The sequence below is a fragment of the Phaseolus vulgaris genome, chromosome 1, assembly GCF_000499845.2.
Source record: "Phaseolus vulgaris cultivar G19833 chromosome 1, P. vulgaris v2.0, whole genome shotgun sequence".
Lineage (NCBI taxonomy): Eukaryota > Viridiplantae > Streptophyta > Magnoliopsida > Fabales > Fabaceae > Phaseolus > Phaseolus vulgaris.
Genome location: NC_023759.2, coordinates 33,727,062 through 33,754,749, shown reverse-complemented (window position 1 = coordinate 33,754,749; position 27,688 = coordinate 33,727,062). Strand labels below are relative to the sequence as shown.

The 27,688-nt window shown below is 35.0% G+C and overlaps 1 protein-coding gene across 1 annotated transcript; it reads right to left on the bottom strand.

Annotated features, from left to right (window-relative positions):
- Positions 1–50: 50 nt before the first annotated feature.
- LOC137815908 (uncharacterized) lies at positions 51–15,196 on the bottom strand. The gene is made up of 6 exons (XM_068619016.1): positions 14,817–15,196; positions 13,865–14,174; positions 13,247–13,563; positions 10,732–10,931; positions 2,170–2,366; positions 51–404 (listed from the first exon to the last, which is right to left on the bottom strand). The coding sequence occupies exons 1-6, from the start codon at positions 15,194–15,196 to the stop codon at positions 51–53; spliced, it is 1,758 nt and encodes a 585-aa protein (XP_068475117.1).
- Between the last annotated feature and the right edge of the window lie 12,492 nt (positions 15,197–27,688).

The window sequence follows — 27,688 nt, the reverse complement described above, 5'->3', positions numbered from 1 at the left end:
GGCCAAAAGAATTTTCCTTTTAAAAGCTCAAGAGTTTTATCAACTCCAAATTAGCCCATGAGTCCTCCTTCATGTAACTCTTTTACAAGGAGTTTTCTATGTGTTCCTTGAGGTATGCAAAGTTTTCCTTCTATAAATAAGTACCCCTCATAAACATAAAAACCTCCTTGTGCTCTATGTTGGCACTTAGCAAAAGTGGGTGCAAAATCCTGATCTTCTTTATAAAGTTCAGGTATGTTTTCAAATCCAAGAATTTGGGCTCCAAGTTTAGAAAAGAGAGCATGTCTCCTTGATAGAGCATCCGCCACATTATTTGTATTGCCCTTCTTGTATTTGATAACATATCGAAATTTCTCAAGAAATTCCAACCACTGTGCATGTCTTTTGTTCAACTTCTGTTGACCCTTCAAATATTTCAAAGACTCATGATTACTATGTATGACAAATTCTTTTGAGACTGTTAGAATATATGGATTTAAACTAGAAGGGGGGGGGGGGTGAATTTAAAGAGAGTTTTCGCAAACTTTTCAGCCTTGAATGAAATTACTTCGAGAAAACCTTGATTTAGAAATCAGTTTTTCAAAACATAAAGCAAAAAGCACAACACTAGTAAAAACAATCGGTTGTTTTACCGAAACAATTGGTTGTTTATACCAGTTATCAAATATCAAAACTGAGTTTAAAGAGTTAGGGATAGAGAGAATGCACACAGATGTTTATACTGGTTCACTCTAAATCCAGAGCTACATCCAGTCTTCTCATACACCATCTGAGGAAATCCACTAAGCAATCACAACTTGATCACTTACACCACAACCAAGAAAGTGACCTTGAACACCTCAAGACACACACTCTTCTTGGCCAACACACCAACACTAAGATTGCTGATCTTGATCCCCTCAAGAACACTCAACCAATCTCAGCAAACACAGAAACGAAACTTGTTCAGCAGAGTATAAGGATTACACTTGTTACAGAAGATAATCTGAAATCAATACAAGCAGAATCCTATTCCACACACTTTGATCAATCACAAACACTAAGCAATCTCAGCTCTTTGAAAAAACTCAAAAACTCTATTCAAAATCTTGTTACTCAAATCTGTTTTTCTGAATATATTCAAAGATGTTGTTTGTTATCAAATCTTAACAAACTCTTTTATTGCATTTAATGATTGGTCAAAGCATTTAAAGAATGGAGCGTAAGCAATTAAAACATTTAAAGCTCAGTCAAAGATAAAACAGTTTTTCTGTTATGGTCCCAAAACAAACAATCGGTTGTTTCTTCGAATCAATCGTGTTTTTTTGGTTCTAACAGTTCAACCATTTGAAAAATAGTTTTCAATCTTTTCTCAAAACATCTAAGTATAAACAATCGGTTGTTTCGACAAAACAATCGGTTGTTTTAACTTAGTTTGAAAAACATTTTACTTTCAAAAAGATTGAGAATGCCTATGCTTTAGATTTAATCAAGGGGTGGATTAGAACACTCAAACTACCTCAGAACTAAACTAAAACAGCACAACAACAGCAAGCTCAGCCAAGGCTTCAACATCCTTCAAAGGGTTTGGATTCTTCAAAGCTTGAACACCACTTGGTTCAACAATCTCCCCCTATTTGATGAAGACAAATCCCTGGTGCTTGTGTTTGATCTGATTGAATCTGAAGCAGTACCTACAAAAATAGCATTTATACTATCCAATGCTTTTTACAGTAGCAGGTTAGATTTTTGTATAATCAAAGCATAAAACATGATAAACAATCGGTTGTTTACACGAAACAGTCGGTTGTTTCTATCAGCAGCAACAAAAAACAGCTTTAAATCAGAGATTTAACAGTTTCAGATAAAGATATACAAGAACCAATTAATTCTCCCCCTATTTGTCTTCACAAATGGACTTTAGCATGTATCAAAACAGATTTAGGAGAGATTATTAAGATCAAGGATACCTAACTCATTTCTTAGGAAGAAAAACCTTTCTTTTGGTAATGGCTTCGTGAAGAAGTCAGCTAACTGCAGTTTGGTCTCCACAAACTTCACTTCACAATTTCCATTATTTACATGATCCCTGATGAAATGATGCCTTATCTCAATATGTTTGGTCCTTGAGTGCTGAATTTGATTTTTGGTAAGATTGATGGCACTTGTGTTATCACACATAAAAGGAACCTTGCTGATTTGTAATCCAAAGTCTGCAAGTTGTTGTTTGAGCCACAAAATCTGTGCACAACAGCTTTCAACAGCAATGTATTCCGCCTCACCAGTAGAGAGAGCAACACATGCTTGCTTCTTGCTATGCCATGAGATTAGGCTTGAGCCAAGAAGGTGACAAGTGCCACTTGTGCTATTTCTATCTAACTTGCAACCTGCAAAGTCAGAATCTGAATAACCAATTAAATGAATTGGAGAGTGAGAAGGATACCATAACCCAACAGATGATGTTCCTTTGAGATATTTCAGAATTCTTTTTGCAGCTTTGAAGTGTGACTCTTTAGGATTTGCTTGATATCTTGCACATAGACACATCGCAAACATGATGTTCGTCCTACTAGCTGTTAGATAAAGCAAAGAGCCAATCAATCCTCTTTATTTTGTTTGATCTACACCCTTTCCAGCAGCATCCGCATCCATGTAACAACTTGATGGCATTGAAGTGCTTGCTTCTTTGCAACTCTCCATTTCAAATTTTTTGAGAATCTCCTTGCAATACTTTAATTGACTTAAGAAGATCTCATCCTTTGTTTGCTTAACCTGCAATCCAAGAAAGAAAGACAGTTCTCCCATCATAGACATTTCAAACTCACATTTCATTGCAGCCACAAATTCTTCACACAAACTATCTTATGTAGCACCAAAGATGATGTCATCAACATAGATTTGCACAAGAATTATTTTTGCATTTGACTTCTTGATGAAGAGAGTCTTGTCTACCATTCCCCTTTCATAACCATGAGATAGCAGGAAGTTGTTAAGCCTCTCATACCACTTTCTTGGAGCTTGCTTCAGTCCATACAAAGCTTTCTTCAACTTGAAGACATGGTTGGGATACTTATGATCTTCAAAGCCCGGTGGTTGATCTACATAGACTTACTCATTGATGTAGCCATTTAAGAAGGCACTCTTAACATCCATTTGGAAGAGTTTGAAACCACTCATACACGCAAAAGCCAGCAGCAGCCTCACAACCTCCAATCTAGCAACAGGAGCAAAAGTTTCACCATAGTCTATACCCTCCTCTTGATTGTAGCCCTTAGCAACTAGCCTTGCTTTGTTCCTTGTGATCACACCATCTTCATCTAGCTTGTTCCTGAAAACCCATTTCGACCCAATAATATTCACTTCATTAGTTTTAGGGACAAGAGACCATACCTCATTCCTTGCAAACTGATTCAACTCTTCATGCATAGCTTGATGGCATTTTCATGAAGTTCTTCTTGAATCAATGTAGAGTATGGGGCGGAAGCAATGAATGAGAGTGAGCAAGATCCTCCTAAGAGTGGTGTTGATCTTGTAGGTGCATGATAGGTATGGGTATTGAGTGGTTCGGCCAGCTCAAGGGAAAAGATGAAGGAATTGAAGTTTAGAGCCTAGGATTCTAGGGAGAAGCAAAGTTGAGCACAAATGGGCAGCATAACTTTACTCACAATAAACTTGAAAATACAAGGTGTAGGCTCCTCCTTTTATAGGCTAAGGAGGACCATAAGGCAACCCTAATGCTAGCCAAATGAAATGTAAATGTGAAGCACATGGGTGCACAAATGAGCACATGGGGAGGGGTGTGTCTAGTTTTTATGCTCACCCCCTCCATGGGCTTTCTAGACCGGCCTTGGTAAATTTAGAGGTTTTTTTAGAAACTCTAAGTTTACCTAGGTTGGTGTTTTAGGTGCCAAAATTAATTCTAAGAAAATTACAAATAAAGTTCCTATGCTAATTTTGACAAGAAATTAAAGTCTACTCTACACTAGAGTTTATGGCATTTGAACATGTAAAAGAACGTCTTCTTGGATCCTCTTGGCCATAACTCTATGGTTGGCCCAAATCTACCCTTTGGTGGGCTTGCATGTGGGCTTGTGCTTGGGCCTCTTCCATCATCCCCTCCCTCTTGAAAAGGATTTGTCCTCAAATCCATTGCTTCTTCTTCTTCATGGCTAGGGGAATGGATGTGGCTGGATGGTGTCCATCATCTCCTCCTTCTTGAGAAGATCTATCCTCAGATCTACAGACTTGATCTCGGATAGCAACCTTTTGCTTCGCCAAAGCTTGTCCTCCTGGATCAAACATCCACCTATAGAAATAATCAAATAAGGCATAGGTGTTAGTTTGCAAATTAATTTTACTAGGTTGCCATTTTTGTTTTTCTTTTGGTTTTGGCAACCTTGGACAAAGTTTCTCTTTTAATGGTTGTGTGTGGTCTCTAATCATCTTATGTATTTTAAAATGTTCATTTGTGGTTACTTTCTCTTTAGGCATAAATCCTATAGAAGATGGTAACAACTTAAAAGGAGAAAGATGATTGAACCCACACATAACTTTAAAAGTAGAAATATAAGTAGTTTTGTGAACTACTTTATGGTATGTTTGCTCACCTCTAGAGTTGTGTGTGCACTTCATGATTATTCTAGGCATAGTAGAAAGAGCTAGATTTTCAAATATATTTTGACCATGCGTTTGAGGATGATAAGAATTTAAAGTGTGCAATTTAGTTGCAAGTTTTCCAAAGGAAATCCTCAAATCATGGTTTGCGTAATTTGGAACTCTATTCAACACTATGCTTGAAGATAAACCATGAAGATGTATCACTTCTCTAGAGAAGAGTTTATCCATAACCATGAAGATTGAATCACAACCTTTTGTTGTCCTAGGGAGTTTTAATATGAAATTTATATCTTCCCAAGGATCATTTGCAAAAGGTGAAGGAGTATAGAGTTTATGAGACATTGCCTTAGGCGTAGTTTGAAAACAAGAATTGTACCTAAGGTAATGTCTTTGAACTTCTTTTCTCATGGGGGACAAAAGTTTTCCTTTTAAAAGCTCTAGAGTTTTATCAACTCTAATTTGTCCCATGAGTTCTCCTTCATGAAGACTTTTTCTCTTATGTGTAAGGATAGTCTCGTTGTGACAACCATTGTTTATAAGGATTTGTACACTTTGCAATGGTTGTCTCAATAAGACATGACAAGTTTCTTTAGGCACTACTTCACATAAAAAATTGTTTTTGTAGATGCTTATAAAAAACTTGACATTCACTTGGTGATATCCTAGCACATATGAGAAATAATCTATTTCATTTTTATCTATGCAAGCTTCTTTTAAAGACTCTTCTTTTTCACTTAGGCTTGCAAGTGTTCCTTTACAAAAGGTAAGGCTTTGAGGTTGTTCAACAAGACACATATTTTCAAAGGTATTTTTAAATCTTTGGTCTTGTTGAATGACCTTGTGGGAAGGAACACTCTTCTCCCACGCCTTTTGTTCTTCAAGGGTCTTCTCATGCTTTTCTTTTTCTTCTTTTTCTTTAGCTTCCCTTTCGACTTCCCCTCTCTTCTTTTGTGTTTTTCTTTCCTTTCTTTCTTTATGGGAAGCAAACAATTTTTCTACCCTCATTTCCCAATCTATGCATGCTTCTATATTTTCTTTTCCATGGAAATGGGGTTGGTCTACCCTAACCCCTCTTGGGTTTTCTTGTTCTTTTTTATCTCTTCTATGTCTTCTAGGGGGTGCTTGATAATAATCATTTACTCTAATGCTTCCCTCCCCAAAAGAATCATGATCTTTAGAGATATATGCATGAGAAGGTAATTTTTTTAGAATGTGAGACTTCTCATCCTTTGCTTTAGTCAAAACATTAAGTTTAGTCTCACTCTCCAATTGTCTATAAGCAATTGATTGCACAGTTTGTGAAACTTCTTTCAAAAGAGTTTTTAAAGATTTTAATTCACTTCCAATAGACTTTGTAGAATGAGAAGAAGAAGACATGGCTAAAGCTTTGTGTATACAAGTATTTTGCCTTGAGAAAACTTAGGAAAGTCAAAGAAGGTAGTTTTCCAGGTAAGGGAGGTGAGTCACAAAGGACTACTTAAATACCAAGCCTTTGCCTTAGCCAAAAACTATCCCTCAATGTCTTCACACAAAACTTTCTCTTAGTAAACCACTTAGAACACAATTAAGTTGAGAAATCAAATTTTCAATGAAAGAAAACAATGCAAGCTACTAATCAACAAAGCTAGTCGGTTTAACACAAACTTAACAAAATAACCATGCAAAGCGTCACTAACTAAGCAAAAGAAAAGGCAATTACAAACAAGTAACAATTACTAATCAAGAATGCTATACTATTCGGCCCTAGGTGAGGCTTCTTGGACACTTTGAGCCCTTGAAGACACACTCACCGTCTAAACGTAATTAACAAGGTAATTAACAATAAACCAAGTTGCAAAGGAAATAAGAGAACTCCCTTTGTTGATCCTCTTTTGGTTAGTGCACTTCCTTGTTGTCTTTGCTTGTTGATCTTCCAAGTGTTTGTAGTGTTTTCTCAAGAATGCTTGTTTCGGCTTTGGCCTTGTCTTCTCCTTGGAATGATGGTCTTTAATACTCCAATTTCCAGCACCTAGCAAAGAGCTAAACCTTAACCAAATCAAGTTCCCATTCACATAAGCACCAAAGAAGAATTAAATTCCAGCACCCAAATTAGAGGTCAAAGAACAAAAGCAAGAAACAAATTTAATTGAATAAAACAGTACCACCAAAAGGATTTAGATTGTGACAACTAGAAAGAGAGTCAAGTAATTAAAGCAAACAAATAAAGGTACTCAATTAAAGGTTGGCACACAAAAGAATTCCTAAATAAAAGCACTAGATTAGATGACCAAATAAAAAAAAACAGCACCACTGGAAAATGTTGTGGGCCAGAAAACGTGTTTGTTCCCCGATTTATGCTGAGCTGTATTTTTAGAATTTGGCTCTGAAATTTGTTATGCAAGATATTCAGGATCTTATCTAAAATCTGGCTTTGGAATCACTCAAAACGGATGCACCATTTTTTTTTAATAAATTTTGCAAAATTGGTGTTCGGTTATGCCAACTGGAGCGCTTCAGATTTGCACTCTGATCTTAAAAGATTTATCATTTTTTTTCTGTTGCTTCTTTTGACCTAATTCTTTTTTTGTCCTTTCTGTAACACTTTAAACTTGCATTTTCCAGAGAATCAAAATTTTCCTATGGGTGGAAATATTTTTCTGGGTTAAAACAGCCAAAACAGAGAAGGTGAAAACAGGGGAATCTGAAAACTGGAAACAAAAACAACAAGATACCAAAATTTAGACACAATGGAAATTTGTGAAATAGAATTGTGTAGGATCTAAACACAATATGAACTCAAACTAAAAATTAAAAAGGCACCAAAGGAGCAAAGAACAGCAAATTCAAGCAAATAAAGAGACCCAAAATCAAGAAACAATTAAGCCAAATAAAAGGACTACTATGAATTGTTGACAATATGGATGAACATGACTTGACAAAACATGTATAGATTCAGAAAATTAAAGACTCAAAGCATAATATGAACCAAAATAATGAAAGCAATAAAGACTCAAAGCCTAAAACAAAATAGCAACACAAAGGTGTATGGAATCCTATCACAAATTGCACAAGAACTTGTTCAAGATCAAATGAACAAGAGTGGTTCGGTTGGATCTTCCACAAAGCACACCAAGAGCAAATTAAAATGTAAAAAACAGCAAGACAAGTAAGGAAAGTAAATGACAATATGAAATAAAGAAGAACTAAAATTTAAAAGACAAGGAGCTACTCATCTTGAAGAACCAAAGCTCATGATACCAAATGATGGCATTTCATGAAGTTCTTCTTGAATCATGTAAGAGATGGTGCGGAAGCCATGGATGTGTGTGTGCAAGATCCTCCTAAGAGTGGTGTTGATCTTGTAGGTGCATGATAGGTATGGGTATTGAGTGGTTCGGCCAGCTCAAGGGAAAAGATGAAGGAATTGAAGTTTAGAGCCTAGGATTCTAGGGAGAAGCAAAGTTGAGCACAAATGGGCAGCATAACTTTACTCACAATAAACTTGAAAATACAAGGTGTAGGCTCCTCCTTTTATAGGCTAAGGAGGACCATAAGGCAACCCTAATGCTAGCCAAATGAAATGTAAATGTGAAGCACATGGGTGCACAAATGAGCACATGGGGAGGGGTGTGTCTAGTTTTTATGCTCACCCCCTCCATGGGCTTTCTAGACCGGCCTTGGTAAATTTAGAGGTTTTTTTAGAAACTCTAAGTTTACCTAGGTTGGTGTTTTAGGTGCCAAAATTAATTCTAAGAAAATTACAAATAAAGTTCCTATGCTAATTTTGACAAGAAATTAAAGTCTACTCTACACTAGAGTTTATGGCATTTGAACATGTAAAAGAACGTCTTCTTGGATCCTCTTGGCCATAACTCTATGGTTGGCCCAAATCTACCCTTTGGTGGGCTTGCATGTGGGCTTGTGCTTGGGCCTCTTCCATCATAGCTTCAACCCACTTCTCATCCTTGAGAGCTTCCTCAATTGACTTTGGTTCAATTTGAGAGACAAAAGCTGTGTGCCTGTAGTAGTTTGAGATGGAGCTACGTGTGGAGACACCTTCCTTTATCTGCCCTATGATGTTATCCACTAACAGATCTCTAGGAATCCTCCACTCCTTGGGCAGCTCACTCTGTTGCAGAATTTCAATCGGTAGTTTCTACGAATCAACCAGTTGTTTTTCTGTACAAATTTCTAGCTTCTCCAAACTAATGCTCTGTTCATCTTCTTTAGCACTGGTCTTTGGGATTTGATTGATTCTGCGATCTACCTCATCAAAGACAACGTGAACTGATTCTTCTACAATCATCAACCTCTTGTTGTAGACTCTATATGCATGACTTGTGAGTGAATAACCTATGAAGATACCAAGGTCCGCTTTCTCATCAAACTTTCCCAAGTTTTCCTTGCCATTGTTGAGGATGAAACAGCTGCAGCCAAAGACTTTGAGATGATTGATGTTAGGTTTCCTTCCATTGAAGAGTTCATATGGAGTTTTCTTCAAAATAGGCCTTATAAGCACCCTATTCATCACATAACAAGAGGTGCTCACTGCATCTGCCCAAAAGTACTTAGGAAGTGATGATTCACTAAGCATTGTCCTTGCAAGCTCTTCAAGAGACCTGTTTTTCCTCTCTACCACTCCATTTTGTTGTGGTGTTCTTGGAGCAAAAAAAATTATGCAGAATTCCCAACTTCTCACAGAATTTGCTAAACTTCTCATTCTGAAATTCTCCTCCATGATCACTTCTAATAGAACCTATGTTGTTGTTCTTTATATTTTGTAGCCTTCTTGCTAGCTTTTTGAATGCAGAAAAGGCATCACTCTTTGATTCCAAGAAAAGAGTCCAAGTGTAACTAGAAAAGTCATCAACAATAACAAGAGCATAATAATTTCCACCAAGACTCATAGTTCTTGAGGGTCCAAAGAGATCCATGTGAAGAAGTTCAAGAGGTTTCAAAGATGAAATAACATTTTTAATTTTGAAAAAACTTTTCACTTGTTTCCCTTTTTGGCATGCTTCACAAATGTGATCCCTCTCAAACTTGAGTTTTGGCAGCCCAATCACAAGATCCTTTGAAATTAGCTTGTTCAAATGATTCATGTGAATATGAGCAATTCTTCTATGCCAAAGCCAAGATTCATCTTTCTTGGATAGAAGACATCCAATTGAACATGGTGAAGAGATATCTAGAAGATACACATTATTAACTCTCTTACCTACCAACATTACCTCTTTGGTGTTGGCTAGACAGATTTCACATGTGTTTGACTTTAACATCACTTGATATCCCTTATTACATAGTTGGTTAATGCTCAGCAGATTATGCTTTAGGCCTTCTACATAAAGCACATCATGGATCACCAAGATGTCTTTGTCTCCTATGGATCCTCTCCCAAGAATCCTTCCTTTCTTGTTGTCTCCATAGGTGACATGACCCTCTTGTTTAAAGGAGATACTCAAGAACTTTGATTTGTCCCCTGTCATGTGCTTGGAGCATCCACTATCCAAGTACCACAGTTGCTTGCTCTCCTCCAAGATTTCCTACTAAAAAGATTTTCAAGTACAAAGATTTGGTCCCCTTATGAATGTGGGTCCATTTGGTTTACACTCATCAATTAAAGCTTTATTACCCTTAGGAATCCACTTCATAAGACCTTTAGGAACAACAAATTTTCTGATTTTACAGAACTTCACAGAATGACCTCTTTTCATGCAATAGAAGCATGTAACAATCGGTTGTTTCGATGGTCCAATCGATTGTTTTTCTGACATTTTCGAAAATGATTTTGAAAATTTATCTTGTTTGTTTTGTGGGTTAAAACTCAATCCAGCTTTTCCAAAAATACAGTTTTGAGATGCTTGAACACTCTCAAAGTTGGATTGGCCTTTAGAAAGCTTATCCACAGTTTTAACAAGATATTGGACCTTCTTTTCAAGATTTTCGCAATTTTCACAAACTAGAGTATCACACTTGCACGAGGAGTTTTTGTAAATGATTTCAAGATTTTCAAAATCTGTTTTTGAATTTTCTAATTCCTCTTCGAGTGTCTTTACTCTGTTTTCAAGCCAGCTGTTCTTTTCTTTTAACCGATTGTTCAAGAGAGCCAATCGGTTGGCTTCTTCATGTGTTTATTAAAAGGCTTGAGCAATTGACCATAATTTTCAGAGTTTGAGGAGTTTGATGAACTTACACTACTTGAGTCATCCTCCTTTCTGGCCATGAAGCAAAGGTTGAGGCTTTTCTTATTTTTCCTTCTAGCTTGACTCTTTGTCATTGTCTCCTTTGATTCATTGTGTCCATGAGCAGCCTTGAGTGTGTCCCACATATCCTTAGCAGTTTTGCATTTTGATATCCTGAAAAACTCATTAGTATCTAGTGCAAAAGCTATTATGTTTTGAGCAGTACAATCAAGCTTGGCCATCTTACATTCATCATTGGTCCATTGAGACCAAGGTTTTGCAATGAAAGAACCATTCTTTTTTAAACTTTGGAATGTAAGGACCATTCTCAATTGAATCCCAAATTCCTTGATTAATAGATTCCATAAAGATTTTCATTCTTGCTTCCCAATATTTGTAATTCAATCCACAGAATAAAGGTGGTTTGTAGATTGAAGCACCTTCCTCAAAAGATAGTTATCCAGCCACAGAAAAAAGATTTTTGGATCAACTTGAATAACTTTCAAGAACCAAGCTCTTGATGCCAATTGTTAGAATATATGGCTTTAAACTAGAGGGGGGTGAATTGTTTAAAGAGAGTTTTCACAAACTTTTCAGCCTTGAATGAAATTACTTCGAGAAAACCTTGATTAAGAAATCAGTTTTTCAAAACATAAAGCAAAAAGCACAACACTAGTAAAAACAATCGGTTGTTTTACCGAAACAATCGGTTGTTTATACCAGTTATCAAATATCAAAACTGAATTTAAAAAGTTAGGGATAGAGAGAATGCACACAGATGTTTATACTGGTTCACTCCAAATCCAGAGCTACATCCAGTCTTCTCATACACCCTCTGAGGAAATCCACTAAGCAATCACAACTTGATCACTTACACCACAACCAAGAAAGTGACCTTGAACACCTCAAGACACACACTCTTCTTGGCCAACACACCAACACTAAGATTGCTGATCTTGATCCCCCTCAAGAACACACAGCCAATCTCAGCAAACACAGAAACGAAACTTGTTCAGCAGAGTACAAGGATTACACTTGTTATAGAAGATAATCTGAAATCAATACAAGCAGAATCCTATTCCACACACTTTGATCAATCACAAAAACTAAGCAATCTCAGCTCTTTGAAAAAACTCAAAAACTCTATTCAAAATCTTGTTACTCAAATCTGTTTTTCTGAATATATTCAAAGATGTTGTTTGTTATCAAATCTTAACAAACTCTTTTATTGCAATTAGTGATTGGTCAAAGCATTTAAAGACTGGAGCGTAAGCAATTAAAACATTTAAAGCTCAGTCAAAGATAAAACAGTTTTTCTGTTATGGTCCCAAAACAAACAATCGGTTGTTTCTTCGAATCAATCGTGTTTTTTTGGTTCTAACAGTTCAACCATTTGAAAAACAGTTTTCAATCTTTTCTCAAAACATCTAAGTATAAACAATCGGTTGTTTTGACAAAACAATCGGTTGTTTTAATTTAGTTTGAAAAACATTTTACTTTCAAAAAGATTGAGAATGCCTATGCTTTAGATTTAATCAAGGGGTGGATTACAACACTCAAACTACCTCAGAACTAAACTAAAATAGCACAGCAACAGCAAGCTCAGCCAAGGCTTCAACATCCTTCAAAGGGTTTGGATTCTTCAAAGCTTGAACACCACTTGGTTCAACAGAGACTAGATAGTGTTCCCAAGTCTACAGGGCCCTCACAAGGGCATAAAGCTCTTTGTCATAGATGGGGTAGTTGAGGGCTGCACCATGAAGTTTTTCACTAAAATATGCAATTGGGTGCCCACCTTGCAACAACACAACACCTATTCCTATTCCCGATGCATCACACTCTAGCTCAAAAGTTTTTGAAAAATTTGGTAAAGTTAGAATGGGTGCATTGGTGAGTTAAGCTTTCAACCTTTGGAAGGCTTGCTCATGCTTCTCCACCCAACAAAACGAAGTGTCTTTCTTCACTAACTCATTGAGTGGTGAAGCTAAACTTGAGAACTTAGGAACAAATCTCCTATAAAAACTTGCTAAGCCATGGAAGCTCCTAACATCTCCTACATTTTGTGGGGCTGACCACTCTTGGACGGCTTTGATTTTCTCAGGGTCAACATGTACCCCATTTTTGTAGTCTATAAAACTTAAAAACACTACACTATCAACACAAAAAGTGCATTTATCTATATTAGCAAACAAACTATTTTTCCTAAGCACTAAATGAAGCTCCCTAAGGTAACTTAGGTGGGACTCTAGGCTTTGACTATATACTAATATATCATCAAAATAAACTACTACATATTTACTATGCAATCCCTAAGGACATGATTCATAAGCCTCATGAAAGTGCTAGGTGCATTAGTGATTCCGAAAGCCATCACTAACCACTCATATAGTCCAAATTTGGTCTTAAAAGCAGTTTTCCACTCATCACCTTCTTTGATTCTTATTTGGTGATATCCACTTTTAAGATCAATCTTGGAAAATATAGTGGACCCATGCAATTCATCAAGCATATCATCAAGTCTAGGAATTAGATGCCTATATTTGATGGTGATGTTACTGATGGCTCTACAATCAGAACACATTCTCCACTTGCCATCTTTCTTAGACACCAACAAAATAGGTACAACACAAGGACTTAGACTCTTTCGAACCCAACCCTCCTCCAACAATTCCTGAACTTGTGATTCTATCTCCTTAGTCTCCTCAGGATTAGTTCTATAAGCCAGTCTATTTGGTAGACTAGCTCCCATAACTAAATCTATTCGGTGTTCTATACCCCTAAAAGGTGGAAGTCCAATGGGTCCTTCCTTAGGGAATACATCACCATTCTTTTAAAAGTCTTTTGACTTGAGGAGGTAGCTCACAAACTTCTAAAATTGTGGCAGTGCATGCAAGTGTTCCTTTACAAAGAAGGAGGCCGAAAAGTTGTTCAAATAGAAGTATGTTTTCAACTTTATTTTTTTTCAAATATTTCTTCTATTTGAATGACCTTGTGGGAATGAACACTCTTCTCCCACGCCTCAGTATTGTCCCTAAGGACTTTCTCTTGATTTTCTATTTTTTTTTCTCATTTTCTCTTTTTTGTTTCATTTGTACTTGGTCATTTACCACTTGTGAGGGTGTTAAAGGATAAAGTACAAACTTCTTTTCCCCATGAGTAAAAGTAATCTTGTTGGTAAGACCATTATGGATAATTTTCTTGTCAAATTGCCATGGTCTTCCCAATAAGATGTTGCAGGCTTCCATGGGTACTACATCACATAAACTTTCATCTTTATAATTCCCAACAGAAAGACTGACTTTTACTTGCTTATCTACAGTTAATTCCCCATCTTCATTAATCCATTCAAGTTTGTAAGGTTTTGGATGAGGTATCACTTGTTGATCAAGATTTTCAACCATCATAGTGCTATAACAACTGTAGCAAGATCCAATAAACACAATGAAAGAACAAATGTTTTCTAAAACTTTATATCTTGTGTGAAAGATGTTCTCTCTTTGTGCTTCATGGTTCATACTAGGTTGATTGTTGAGAGTTCTTCTAATCATCATTAATTCCCCCTCATAAGGATATGCCCCCTCACACTTCTCTCTTTCTTCTCCCCCGCTAGACTCATCATATTGGCTGTTATACTCATCCCTCCCTCTTAAGATCATGGTTCTCCTATTTGGCCATTGGGATGCTATATGACCTCTACCAAGACATTTAAAGCATTGGATGTATCTATTGCGGGTTTGTAGGGTAGACACATCTTTCCTTATATTTTTGGGAGTATCTTTGGATTTATCTTTTAAGAAACTATCCTCCCTTTCTTTTTTATACTCTTTCTTGGGATAAGAGTTAGAGTAAGAACTCTCCTTGCGACTAGACCTTTATCTTAAAATTTGCTGCTCAACTTTTATGCAAAGTGGGATCAAGTCATTCAAGTCCATATAAGGCAAGAGTTCCCCTTTATCTCTTATCTCAAGATTGAGACCACTGAGGAACCTAGCTATGGTGGTGGTTTCTTCCTCCCTAATAGAGGCTCTCATCATGTAAAGCTCCATCTTTTGTCTATACTCCTCTACACTAATGTTCTTTTGTTGGAGTCTTTGGAGCTTGTCCATCAACTCCCTATTGTAGTAAGAAGGAATATGACGACGTCTCAAGGCTTCCCTAAGGTCATTCCAATATTCTATGGGAGGGTCCTTGTAGAGGCATCTATCTCTCTCTAGGGTTGCCCACCAATACATAACATTTCCTTGAAAGCTTAAAGTTGTTAGGGGTACTTTCATCTCCTCACTAACATGATGGCAAGCCAAAAGTTGTTCTACTTTCATTTCCCAATCTAGATATGTTTCAACATTTTCCTTCCCATAAACATGAGGTAAGTCTACCCTAGTCTCTTTTGGTCTTTCTCTTCTAGTTCTTCTAGGTGGAGGTTGATAATATTCATTCATTTTAAGACTTCCCTCAACATGCAAGTCACTCGACCTAAAACTAGATGCATTTGAAGATTTTTTAGTTTTCTTATGTATTCATCTTCTAAGATTGCAGGATGGGCTTCTCTTTCTTTTTTGTCTTCCAAAATTTGAGCCTCATGTTACAATTGTCTAAGTGATAGTGATTGAAAATATTTAGTAAATTGTTTCAAAAGAGATTTTGTAGATTTTCTATCACTTTCACTGTGACTTGCAGAATGAGTAGACATGTTTAAAGTTATGTGATAAAAGTAATTTCCAAAAAGAAAGATAGGTGGAGTGAAGTAGGTAATTTCCCAGGAAAGGGAGGTGGATCACTAGGATCTCTTAAGTACCAAGCCTTTCCTTGCCATATACTATCCCACCATAATTTCACAAACATTTCTCTAAGCAATTTACTTAGAGCACAATCAAAGATGAAAACAAAATTTTATGCAAGAAAACAATGTAAAGCAATAAAACACTTGAAAGAAATTGCTAACTGAAAAGCTTTAAACTAGGCGTTTCCTATGGTGGGGCTTCTTGGCACTTGGAACCTTGAAGATACACTCACTGACTAAATGAAAAAAATCCGCTAATTAATCAAAATCTTGCAAATTACAACTCAAAGAAATACAAAGAAAATTAGGTCAACAATTTTGATGCACAAAAATTTTAAGACTTATTTTATGCACTCTTTCACTTGTAGCTCCTTTGTGTATATTTTTTTGTGTAAGTTTGTTGTTGTCCCTTGCTATGCCTCTTTAGGATATTCAACCTTGGATATTCAATTTTTACCTTCTTTAGTGATGTAGCTTACACACAAAAATTTCAGCTCCACAACTCACCAAAGCACTTTTTAGGTCACTTCCACCAAGAGAGGTCAAACAAGTTTAAAGCAACAAAACTCAATTTAAAATTAAGCACTACTACAAATGAAGTTGATAAGCAAACTGACAAACAAAAAATTAAGGTACACAAGAAAAGGTAGCACACAAATTGAAACCTAAAGAATGACACTAGAATAGATTAATAAAACCAAAATTGCATTACAAAATTGTGTAAAATTTTTTCTCAACTTGTCAAATTTATACTTGACAGAATACTCCGAATTTGAATTTGAAATTTAAACTACATAAACCTCAATGTTTAAGCTCAATGTAGGCTCTGGAATTTCACACAAAAAGTGCGCCAACTAATTGTAATAATTGTTTCAAATTCACTGCTAATTCAAATTTTTTTCAGAGTCAAAATTTTGCAATTTCTTTGTTTTTTACTTTATCATTTTGTTTTCTATTTTGAATTTTTCTATAATTCTTTTTTTAACTTTTTTTAACACATCAAACTGCTCAAATCCAGAATTTCACAATTTTTCTCCAATGGAATTAAGTTTTATAAACGTTTTCAGCCAGCACAGAAACTGTAAAATAGAGGAATCATAAACTGGAATTAAAAACAAAATTGGAAACTTCAAAAACACAATGGAATTAAGTGGAAAATGAACTTGTATGGGACTAACAAAAAGTATGAACTCAAATATGGAAAAATAAAAATGCACCAAAGCTCAAATTCGGAAAATAACTTGTACTCAAATTAAAATCAAGCAACCAAAACTAACAAGAAATTACTACATAGAATTGATGACAATTTTGGATAAACATGACATTGACAATACTTGAATGGATCCAAAATTAAAATGACTGAACCACAAACAGATTGCACCTATTAAAATATCAATAAGACTCAATTAAAAAAAATAAAAAGTAAAAGAGCATACTTAATAGAATCCTAAAACAATTTGAAAATCGAATTGCTCAAGAACAATTGAACAAAATTACCAACAGAGTTTTTCAAACAACATCATGAAATAAAATCAAAATTAAAAATAGAAAGACAATTAATAAAATGATGAACAACACAAAATTGAAGAACACAAAAATAAAATAAAGAGAAGGCACTCATTTCTTGAAGAACCAAAGCTCTAGATACCAAATGATGGTGTTGGCTCCATTTTTGAATTGGTTCCTTGGAGAATTGAGATATTGATTGGCGAAAGCTAATGGTTGGAATGGACAAGGATGACTCCAATAGAGCTATGACTTCCTTGAAGGTGCATGAGAGGTATGCAGAGTGATTGGTTGGGCTATATCATTTGGAGAAAGGTGAAGAAAAAGATTAAGTTGTCTATCACAGAGAGGCTAGACAAGAGAGTGAGAAGGCATGCAATCTTGGCAACAATTCACTCATTCATTAATCTTGAATTTTCATGAGCCAAGCACCTCTTTATATAGATTAGAGTTCCAGCCATTCAATACAAAAATAGGTGAGAAAATTCAAATGGAAATGGTTTGGAAGTGGCGCCTAAAATGAGCTCACAAGACAAGCATGACAATGTGTGCTTCAAGTGACTCATTTAGGTTTAAATGGCCAGATTAGGTTAATTAGGAGTCTTCTAAAAACCCTAATTTAACATAGGTTGGTTTTTATATGCCTAAATCTAACCCTAATTACAATTAAGAAAAATTATAAGTAAAATTCTTATTATACTTTTGATAAGAAAATAAATTCTACTCTACAATTATATACTAGGTTTATGGCATTTTGAACATGTATAGGAAGGTTTCTCTGCCATCAGTAGCAGAGTCCCAGTCTTTTTGTATCTTCCTTGCCATGAACCTCGTAGTTGGGCCTAAACATTGGGCCTGAGTTTGGCCTTCTTCCATCAAATGTACTAAGCTTTAATGGTTAACAAAGCCACTACTTTCTGTAGACTAATCTTCCAATTGAGAATTGTACCATAAGAAATAAAAAAGCATGGTTTGGGAGAGATTACCGGTGTCCAAACGCCAAACATAGTCTGAATAAAAAAAAACCTTCTATGAGAGCATTTATGGCAGACCGTCTAGCACCACCATAAACCAAGACTCTTTCAAGTAATCCCTTTAAATAACAAAGAATTCACTTAAGAGTTTTCCAATGAATTCACACAGGATTAAACATGAATATGCTAACAATATTCACAACATATGTTATATCAGGGTGTGTGTAGACCATAACATACATAATAGAACAAAAAATGTTAGCATATGGAGGACCATCCATATAACATTGTTCCTCCACCCTTTTAGGAGATTGTTCATCATTGAGCTTGTAATGAGACATAAAAGGTGTGGATACATGTTTTAAGTTTGTCATCCCAAACTTATTGAGGATTTTTCTGAGATAGGAATCTTATGACAAGTACATACTCTTCAAATCACGTCATCTAGTGATAACAATCCCCAAAATCTTCCTAGTAGCTCCAAGATCTTTCATTTCAAACTTGTTGTTTAGTTCACTTTTAACCTTCTACACCTGAGGTTTACTATTGCTTGTTATTAAAATGCCATTTACATACAATAGTAATACAACGATCATGCCTTATGCTAGAAACTTGAAGTAGACGCAAGTGTCATACTTGTTACGTTCAAAACCAATACATGCAATGAACTCATCAAATCACCTGTTCCATACCTTAGGGAACTTTTTTTGACCATACAAAAATATGTTTAACTTACAAACATAATCCTCCTTGACTCTTATGTGAAATCCTTTTGGTTGCTTAATGAATGGTCCACTTTAAGTCTGCATATAGGAACAAAGTCTTAACGTCCATCTGTTCAAGCTTAAGGTTAAGCTCAACAACCATGGTTAACAATATCCAAGTGGATATGTGCTTTACTACAGGAGAAAAGACATCATTATAATCTACTCATTCTCTCTGAGTAAAGCCTCTAACCACCAACCTCACCTAGAATTTTCATTGACCAATTTTTGGATTACCATCTTTGTGTTAGAAAATTCATTTATAATTAGCCAACCTAGAAGTCACAAGTCTACAGATAAAAGTTAGGTTATTTTCAAATGAAGTGAATTATCTCCTCATTCATGGTGTCTAACCACTGAGTTCTCTCTTTACATGATAGTATAAAGGATACACTAGACAGTTCATCATCTAACATCTAGTTAGCAACCACAAAGGAGTATGCAATAAGCTTTGCATATCCATACCTCTTTACAAGTCTTATTGTTTTCCTCGTGCTATTTATAGCAAGCATGTAATCATCAAAACATTTTTCTTCATCATAATCTTCTTGTTTGTCATCCCATAAATCGTCGAACGCACTATCTTGTAAGAAATCAAATGTTTCTTTGTCAGACTCCACCTCAATGTGAACTTTTTCACCATCTAGATACTCCAAAACTCACATTCTGAAACTCTTTGCTTATAAGCCATTTCAGTTTCATTGAAGATGACGTCCTGCTGATGATACATTTTTACAATCTTGGCTCAAAACACCATAGACAATATCCTTTAACACCTTCTAGATAGCCTAAAAACATACACTTTATAGCACGTGCATCTAGTTTTCTTGCCTCATCTGAGCATAGGAAACACAACAAGAAATTCTTAAGTGATCAAGGTTGGGGGAATGTCTTGACAAGATTTACTAAAAAAGGGTTCATCTTTAGCATTGTTGTGGGACATATATTGATTAAGGAGGCAGTAGTAACAACAACTACAGTCCAAAACACCTTTGGAACTCCAACACTTAACAAAATGCGTCTGACTCTTTCCAGAATGGTCCTATTGAATGTCTAAGTTAGGTCATTCTATTGAGGAGTCCTTACTACTATTCGATGCCTTGTAATGTCATTCTCCTTGCAGAAGGTGTTGAACAATTTTGAATAGAATTCAAGACCCTTATCAATTATGAACCATTTGACTGTCTTACCTATTTGGTTCTCCATTAAACGCTTCTAGCTCTTGAAATTCTTAAAGGCTTTGTCCTTCGTCTTCTGATCCATAATTTCCTCAAGTAGTTGTCTAGTATAAACAATATGTATTTAGCACTAGAGTGTCATGGAGTTGTAGATGGTCTCTATAGGTCAACATGGACATAATCAAGGGTTCCCTCTGTCCTTTATTGTCCTATGTTAAAATGAATTCTAAAATATTTTCCTTAGACACAATGTTCACAAAATCTTAATTGCTCGATTTTTTCACTACCAAACAAGTCTTACTTCTTCAACTCAATTAAGTTTTTTTCACTTACATGACCTAACCTTCTATGTCATATTTCAGTCTTGGAAAAACGGTAAGCTCGACAATAAACTTTGAACCAGACACTATAACACATTCCAAGGCATACATGTCATTCTTCCTCACACCCTTCATCACAACCATGGTTCCTTACAACCATGGTTCCTCTCAACACCTTCAACATTCCCTTCTTTTCAAGCTCAGGAAGGGATATAAGATTTGCACTTCAAGCTAGATACAAACTTAACTTCCTCAAGTACTCTCTTAGTTCCATCATGGAGATGAATCATTCTCCTCCAAAGTGTGAAAACTTGAATCAGATGATCTTTGTAAAAGAAATGGACACAATTAGATAGCCCCTTTCAATCATATTATATTACAATAGTATCATATGATAAATATGCTACCATGAACCATCAATATATTCATAATAGCCTTGCCTTTTTACAAGAAATCTAGGAAAAACTATTAATATGCCAATCTCTAGTACCAAAGCCAAAGACTAAGCATCGAATAAACACCTAAATTCATGTATTCTTTTATAGTTTACCATAAAGTGATTTCACCACCCTTTTCACCTTTTTCCCTCAAAATAGAAACTACTTTGCTTTTATAGTTCCAATTTTTTTCTAGCATCACTTTTCCCTACTGGTCCTTTTAAATACCATTTCATCCCAAGTTTGTCACTTATTGCAAGTACCCTATTGTTTTAATTACTTACTGACAATCAATATTGAATTGTTTCCACATAGCAACTATTGTTGCAAAAAACTATCACAAACCACTAATTGAAGAACCCTATTTCAACTCTTCCAATCCATTTCAAAATGAACCTACAACACTTCCTATTAAAAAGTATGTCTACTTTGTTACCCATGTTTTACTACAGCATGAATTTCACACAAATATTTTGACACTAAAACCATTCATAATATGAAATTTTAGCTTTTGGGAATCTATATCTTAACCAAGCCCAAGTTTTTAACTGTGTCATGTTAAATACCTCCTCCACATTTGCCAATTCATTCACTCTAGTTCTTTATTTCCATATATTCCAAACAACGACTATCCACAAAAAATTTCAAATCTTATCCCCTTTCCCATTGAATTTCATGATACTGAAAAGATGGAAATGAATATTAGCTTGATTATTATGAATTGTGATTACCCTTACCCATTTATTGTACATGTTCCAAACTTTTTAAGCTACTATACAATTAAAGAAAATGTGACTAACTAGTTCCTCTTGCAAACCACACAAATCACGCATATTATTATCAAAACCTATTTCTTTATTCCTCAAGTTGTCTTTTGTTGCTACTTTATTTAGGAGTATCATTCAAGAAAAAGATTATTCAAATGGTAAAGTTTACACCTTCCAAAACATCTCATAAAATTTTGTATTTTCACCTGGATTATTATTCTCCAATTTTGTACATGGACTTTACAGAGTATGAGTTTATCTCACTATCCTTCCATTTTCATTAATCCTCAATTTTCTTTTCTAATGTGTTTTTTGTTACTTGTGGCATTAACTCGCTCACTCAATATCTCTCCCACTCAAACCAAGGCATACATGTCATTCTTCCTCACACCCTTCATTACAACCATGGTTCCTCTCAACACCTTCAACACTCCCTTCTCACCGTTAAACACACTACCCTTCTTTTCAAGCTCACTAAGGGATATAAGGTTGTGCTTCAAGCTAGATACAAACTTAACTTCCTCAAGTACTCTCCTAGTTCCATCATGGAGATGAATCATGATGGTTCCAACTTTTGTTATCTTACAAGACTTATTGTCAACAAGAAGAATTGAACCTCCTTTACATGTTCTAAACTCTTAGAACCACAAACAATTAGGTGTTATATGGAATGAACATCCAGATTCATTATCCACTCACAACCATCATCCTACTTGACAACATAAGAACTTTTGATGGTTTGTAATCATCTTCCACTAGTATTGCTTCACCAGACGCAGACGATACATTAGGCTATTTGCCAGACCCAAACAGTCTGCCAAGGTTGGTAGTCTTCTTTTGCCTCTTTGGATACAACTTTTTGGTGTGTTCTTCCTTATTGCAATGGTTACATTTAATGGATAATTTATTTCCCCCATTCTTCGTCCTTAACTTTGACCTTCTTTTACCTCTTTTGTTATCACTGGTAGACGATCTACCCCTTGCTACAAGGTCATCTCTAGTACCAAACGCCTTAACTTCAAACTTCTCATTTAACTTCTTACTGCCTAGAGTAGCTTTAACCTCTTTAAGAGAGAGAATATCTCTTCCACAACAATGCTTACTTGAAGTGATTATGCATCTTAGATAATGAATACAACAACAACAATGCTTGGTCCTCATCACCTATCGGCATATCAATGTTCTCAAAATCAAGGACGAACTTGTTGAACTCATGCAGTTATTTGTTAATTGCCTTATCACTACTCATCTTGTATCAATAGAATACTTGTTTTAGTCATGTACAAGCTCTCAATCTTTGTTCATAGTTATGTTGCATTCTTCTTCAAAACTTACCTTAACATTTTATTACTGAGGCTAAGAACAATAACATTGTGAGCCTTATCTAATAGCGTTTTCTTGTTCTTCTCTATCATGGATGCATCAAGATTGGATTCACCATCCAAAGCTTCAAGGAGGCCTTGTTGAACCAAAAGGTCATGCATGAATCATTCAGACTAATGAATTTTGCAACCTCATACTTTGCAAAAGTCATGATGATTGTATTCCTTGTTCAATGCATCAATTTGTTAGTATTTAACTATGTAGAGGATTTACCATCGATAAAAAAAAAGTAGAGGATTTACCACACAAATGAAACGATAATAGAGAAAATGAGATAATGCTTGAATTTTCTTTTTCTTTCTTCTTTTTTCTCTTAATCACAATCAATTTGTGAAAAGTATATGTTTGGAAATTTTAGCAATGTGTAATACTTTATAGTGCATGTATATATTATCACAATTTTAATAATTATTTTTCAATTTAATAATTATCAACATACATAATTTTACATAATATATATGCCTATATTTTAAAAGAGTGAATTTCATTATAAATGGTCGCTTTAATAAGTTTCAATAAGATAACTAAAGAATCTTATCATATACTATTAATATAATTTTTATGTACTTTTTTTAATCAATATATATATATATATATATATATATATATATATATATATATATAGCCAGAGTAAGTCGGCCTCCCTTTACTTTTCTCTATAACCTTCATTTTCATCCCCAACACAAAGATGAAACATCTTATTCCAAAAAAAAAAAAACATTTGTACTACCACAATCTTAAACAACCCGCTTACCAAATAATCTGCTAAATTTGTAATAATCTAAGAACAATTATGTTCAATTGTTTTAATGTGCATGTTTGCCATGGTTGTTTATCCCATCAACTTGGATCTATGATTTGTCTTTAGTTGTTTCCTTCCAAAATCATGAACATAAATCTCTATTTGAAATCTCATATTGTTGTTGATCTCATTCATTTACTCTCTGATAAACATTCTCCTCCAAAGTGTGAATACTTGCTTCAGATGATCTTTGTAAAATAAATAGACACAACTAGATAGCCCCTTCAAGCATATTAGATTACAATAGTATCATATGATAAATATGCAACCATGAACCATCAATATATTCATAATAGCCTTGTCTTTTTACAAGAAATTTAGGAAAAAATTGTTAATATGCCAATCTCCAGTACCAAAGCCAAAAACCAAGCATAGAATAAAGACCTAAATTCATGTCTTCTTTTATAGCCTACCATAAAAGTGATTTCACCACCCTTTTCACCTTTTTCCCTCAAAATAGAAACTACTTTGCTTTTGTGGTTCCTAGTTTTTTCTACCATCACTTTTCCCCTGTGGTCCTTTCATTTTGCATGTTCAACTTATTCCCTACGTTTTCTTTCAAAGTAACTTGAAGAAATGATGCAAGAGGTGTACAACCCTAAAAGGATAATCCATATGATGGCTGCATTATTATTATTTGTAGTCTGAAGCATCCGAAACCTCTCCCACAGTTTGGCCATTTCCCAACTTTCTGTAAAGATTTTGACATTCATTATTTAGTGTTATTTTTTATCCCTCCTAATACTGCTTTTGTATAGCATTTTATCCCAAGTTTGTCACTTATTGCAAGTACCCTACTGTTTTAATTCCTTGCTGACAATCAATACATAATTTTTTCTACATAGCAACTATTGTTACCAAAAACTCTCACACCATACCAATTGAAGAACCCTATTTCAACTCCTCCAATCCATTTGAAAATGAACCTACAACACTTCCTATTAAAAAATATCTCTACTTTGTTACCCATGTTACTACAACATGAATTTAACACAAATATTTTCGCACTAAAACCATTCATAATATGAAATTTTGGCTTTGGGAATCTATATCCTAACCTAGCCCAAGTTTTTAATTGTGTCATGCTAAATACCTCCTCCACATTTGCAAATTCATTCACTCTAATTCTTTGATTCCATATATTCCAAACAATGACTATCCACATAATTTTTAAAATCTTATCCACTTCCCCATTGAATTTCATGATACTGAAAAGTTGGAAATGAATTTTAGCTAGATTATTATGAATTGTGATTACCCTTACCCATTTATTGTACATGTTCCAAACTTTTTAAGCTACTATACAATTAAAGAAAATGTGACTAACTAGTTCCTCTTGCAAACCACACATATTGTTATCAAAACCTATTTCGCTACTCCTCGAGTTGTCTTTTGTTTCCACTTTATTTAGGAGTATCATCCATGAAAAAGATTATTCAAATGGTAAAGTTTACACCTTCCAAAACATCTTATAAACTGTTGTATTTTCACCTGGATTATTAATCTCCAATTTCGTACATGAACTTAACAGAGTATGAGTTTATCTCACGATACATTAGGCTATTTGCTAGACCCAAACAGTTTGTCTAGGTTGGTAGTCTTCTTTTGCCTATTTGGATAAAACCTTTTGGTGTGTCCTTCCTTATTACAATGGTTACATTTAATGGATGATTTATTTCCACCATTCTTCGTCCTCAACTTTGACCTCTTTTTAGCTCTTTTGTTATCACTGGTAAGACGGTCTATCCCTTGCTACAAGATCATCTCCAACACCAAACGCCTTAACTTGAAACTTCTCATTTAACTTCTTACTTCTTAGAGTAGCTTGAACCTCTTTAAGAGAGAAAGTATCTCTTCCACAACAATGTTTCCTTGAAGTGATTGTGCGTCTTAGGTAATGAAAACAACAACAACAATGCTTGATCCTCATCTCCTATCTACATATCAATGTTCTCCAGATCAAGGACGAACTTGTTGAACTCATGCAATTCATTAATTGCCTATCACTACTCATCTTATATTAGTACAACACTTGTTCTAGTCATGTACTAGCTCTCAATCTTAGTCCATAGTTATGTTGCATTCTTCTTCAAAACTTGCCTTAACACCTTATTACTGAGGCTAAGAATAATGACATTGTGAGCCTTATCTAATAGCGTTTTCTTGTTCTTCTTTGTCATGAAAGCATCAAGATTGGATTCACCCTCCAAAACTTCAAGGAGGCCTTGTTAAACCAAAATGTCACGCATGAATCGTTCAGACTAATGAATTTTGCAGCCTCATACTTTGCAAAAGTCATGATGATTGCATTCCATATTCAATGCATCAATTTGTTTGGTATTAACTCAGTGAAATTCAATGCAGAGGATTTACCACATAAATGAAACTGTTATAGAGAAAGAACACCGTGTAAACGATTAAAGGTAAACAATAAAAAAAGGAATAAGAAAGAATCACACACAGAAAACTAGTGTAGTTTGATTGAAGTATTAATGAACTTCAACCTATGTCTACGAAATAATTCACTATATCATAAATGTTAGAATATATGGCCTTAAACGAGAGGGGGGGGGGGGAGGTGAATTGTTTAAGAGGGGTTTTTGAAAACTTTTTCAGCTTGAACAAAATCCTTTGTGTGAATCCAGATTAGAATTTCAGTTAGCCAAGAATTTAAGCACAAAACAGCAAAGCACCAGAAAAACAATTGGTTGTTTCTGCGAAACAATCGGTTGTTTATACCAGTAAAGTAATAACAATTGAATTTAAATGAGTTTAAGGGAAGAAAGAGATACACCAACAGTTTATACTGGTTCACTCTTAAACCAAGAGCTACATCTAGTCCCCAGAAGCCACTGGGTAATCCACTAAGCAATTAAAACAGATTACACACAAACCACCAAAGTAGTGACCTTGAACCCTTCAAGAAACACACTCACTTTGGCACAACACACACCAAGAATGTTGATCTTGACTACCTCAAGAACACACAACACTCCTTGGCAATAACACCAGGATTACAGAAGATTCAGAAAGAATTACACTTGTTTACATAATAATCTGAAATCAATACAGATGCACTCATATTCCACTCTTTCTTGAGAAAACCCAAAGCTTGATGTGAATGTTCAAAACTTGAAATCAATCTTTCTCATAACTGAAAAAAACTCAAATCTGTTTCACTTGTTTGTTTTAAAACATGAACAAACTTTTTATACTTTTCAAATATTGGTCAAAACATTTAATGAAGGAGCGTATTCAGTTGGAAATCATTTAAAGCACATTCAACCCACCAAAACAAAATTCTGTTAGGATTTTCAAAGAAACAATCGATTGTTTTGGTTTGACAGCAAGTCAACCAACCAAAACAGTTTTCAACCTTTTCAAAAACACCTAAGAGTAAAACAATCGGTTGTTTCGACAAAACAATAGGTTGTTTTTCACTTAGTTTGAAAAATACTTAAATTCAAAAAGGTTTTAAAACACATTAGCTTTAGATTCAACAAAGAGTGGATTACACTTTTTAAACTACCCAGATCCTACCCGAAACACAGCAGCAACTCCAGCCTTGCATCAAACACTTGGATTTGGATTCTTCAAAGCCCTTGATCACTCTTGATCAACAACAAAGATTACAAGTTAGCATTTTCTCTTTCAACAAATTCTCACTCAGATACAACTCAAACTTTCAACTAAAAGTTACCATAAAACGCAAGGTGTGAGGCTCTATTATAGTGCAAATATAGTTATAACTGACACACGTGAAACATGCATAACACTAATGAGGAAGACACATGAATAACGCTTTTCATTTCAAGACAAAGTAGTCACTAGACAATTTCATCAAATAGTCCATGTCTCAATAAATGACATGAGACTAGACAGTCTACTGAGATAGTCTAGTAGTGTCAGATGATTTAGGAACCTTAAAGATATAAATTTACTAAACCACACATAACAAAAGCGGTCGTGGTAAAAATGCTAAAATAATTGAAAGAAAAATGCATTTACTAGCAATAGTAA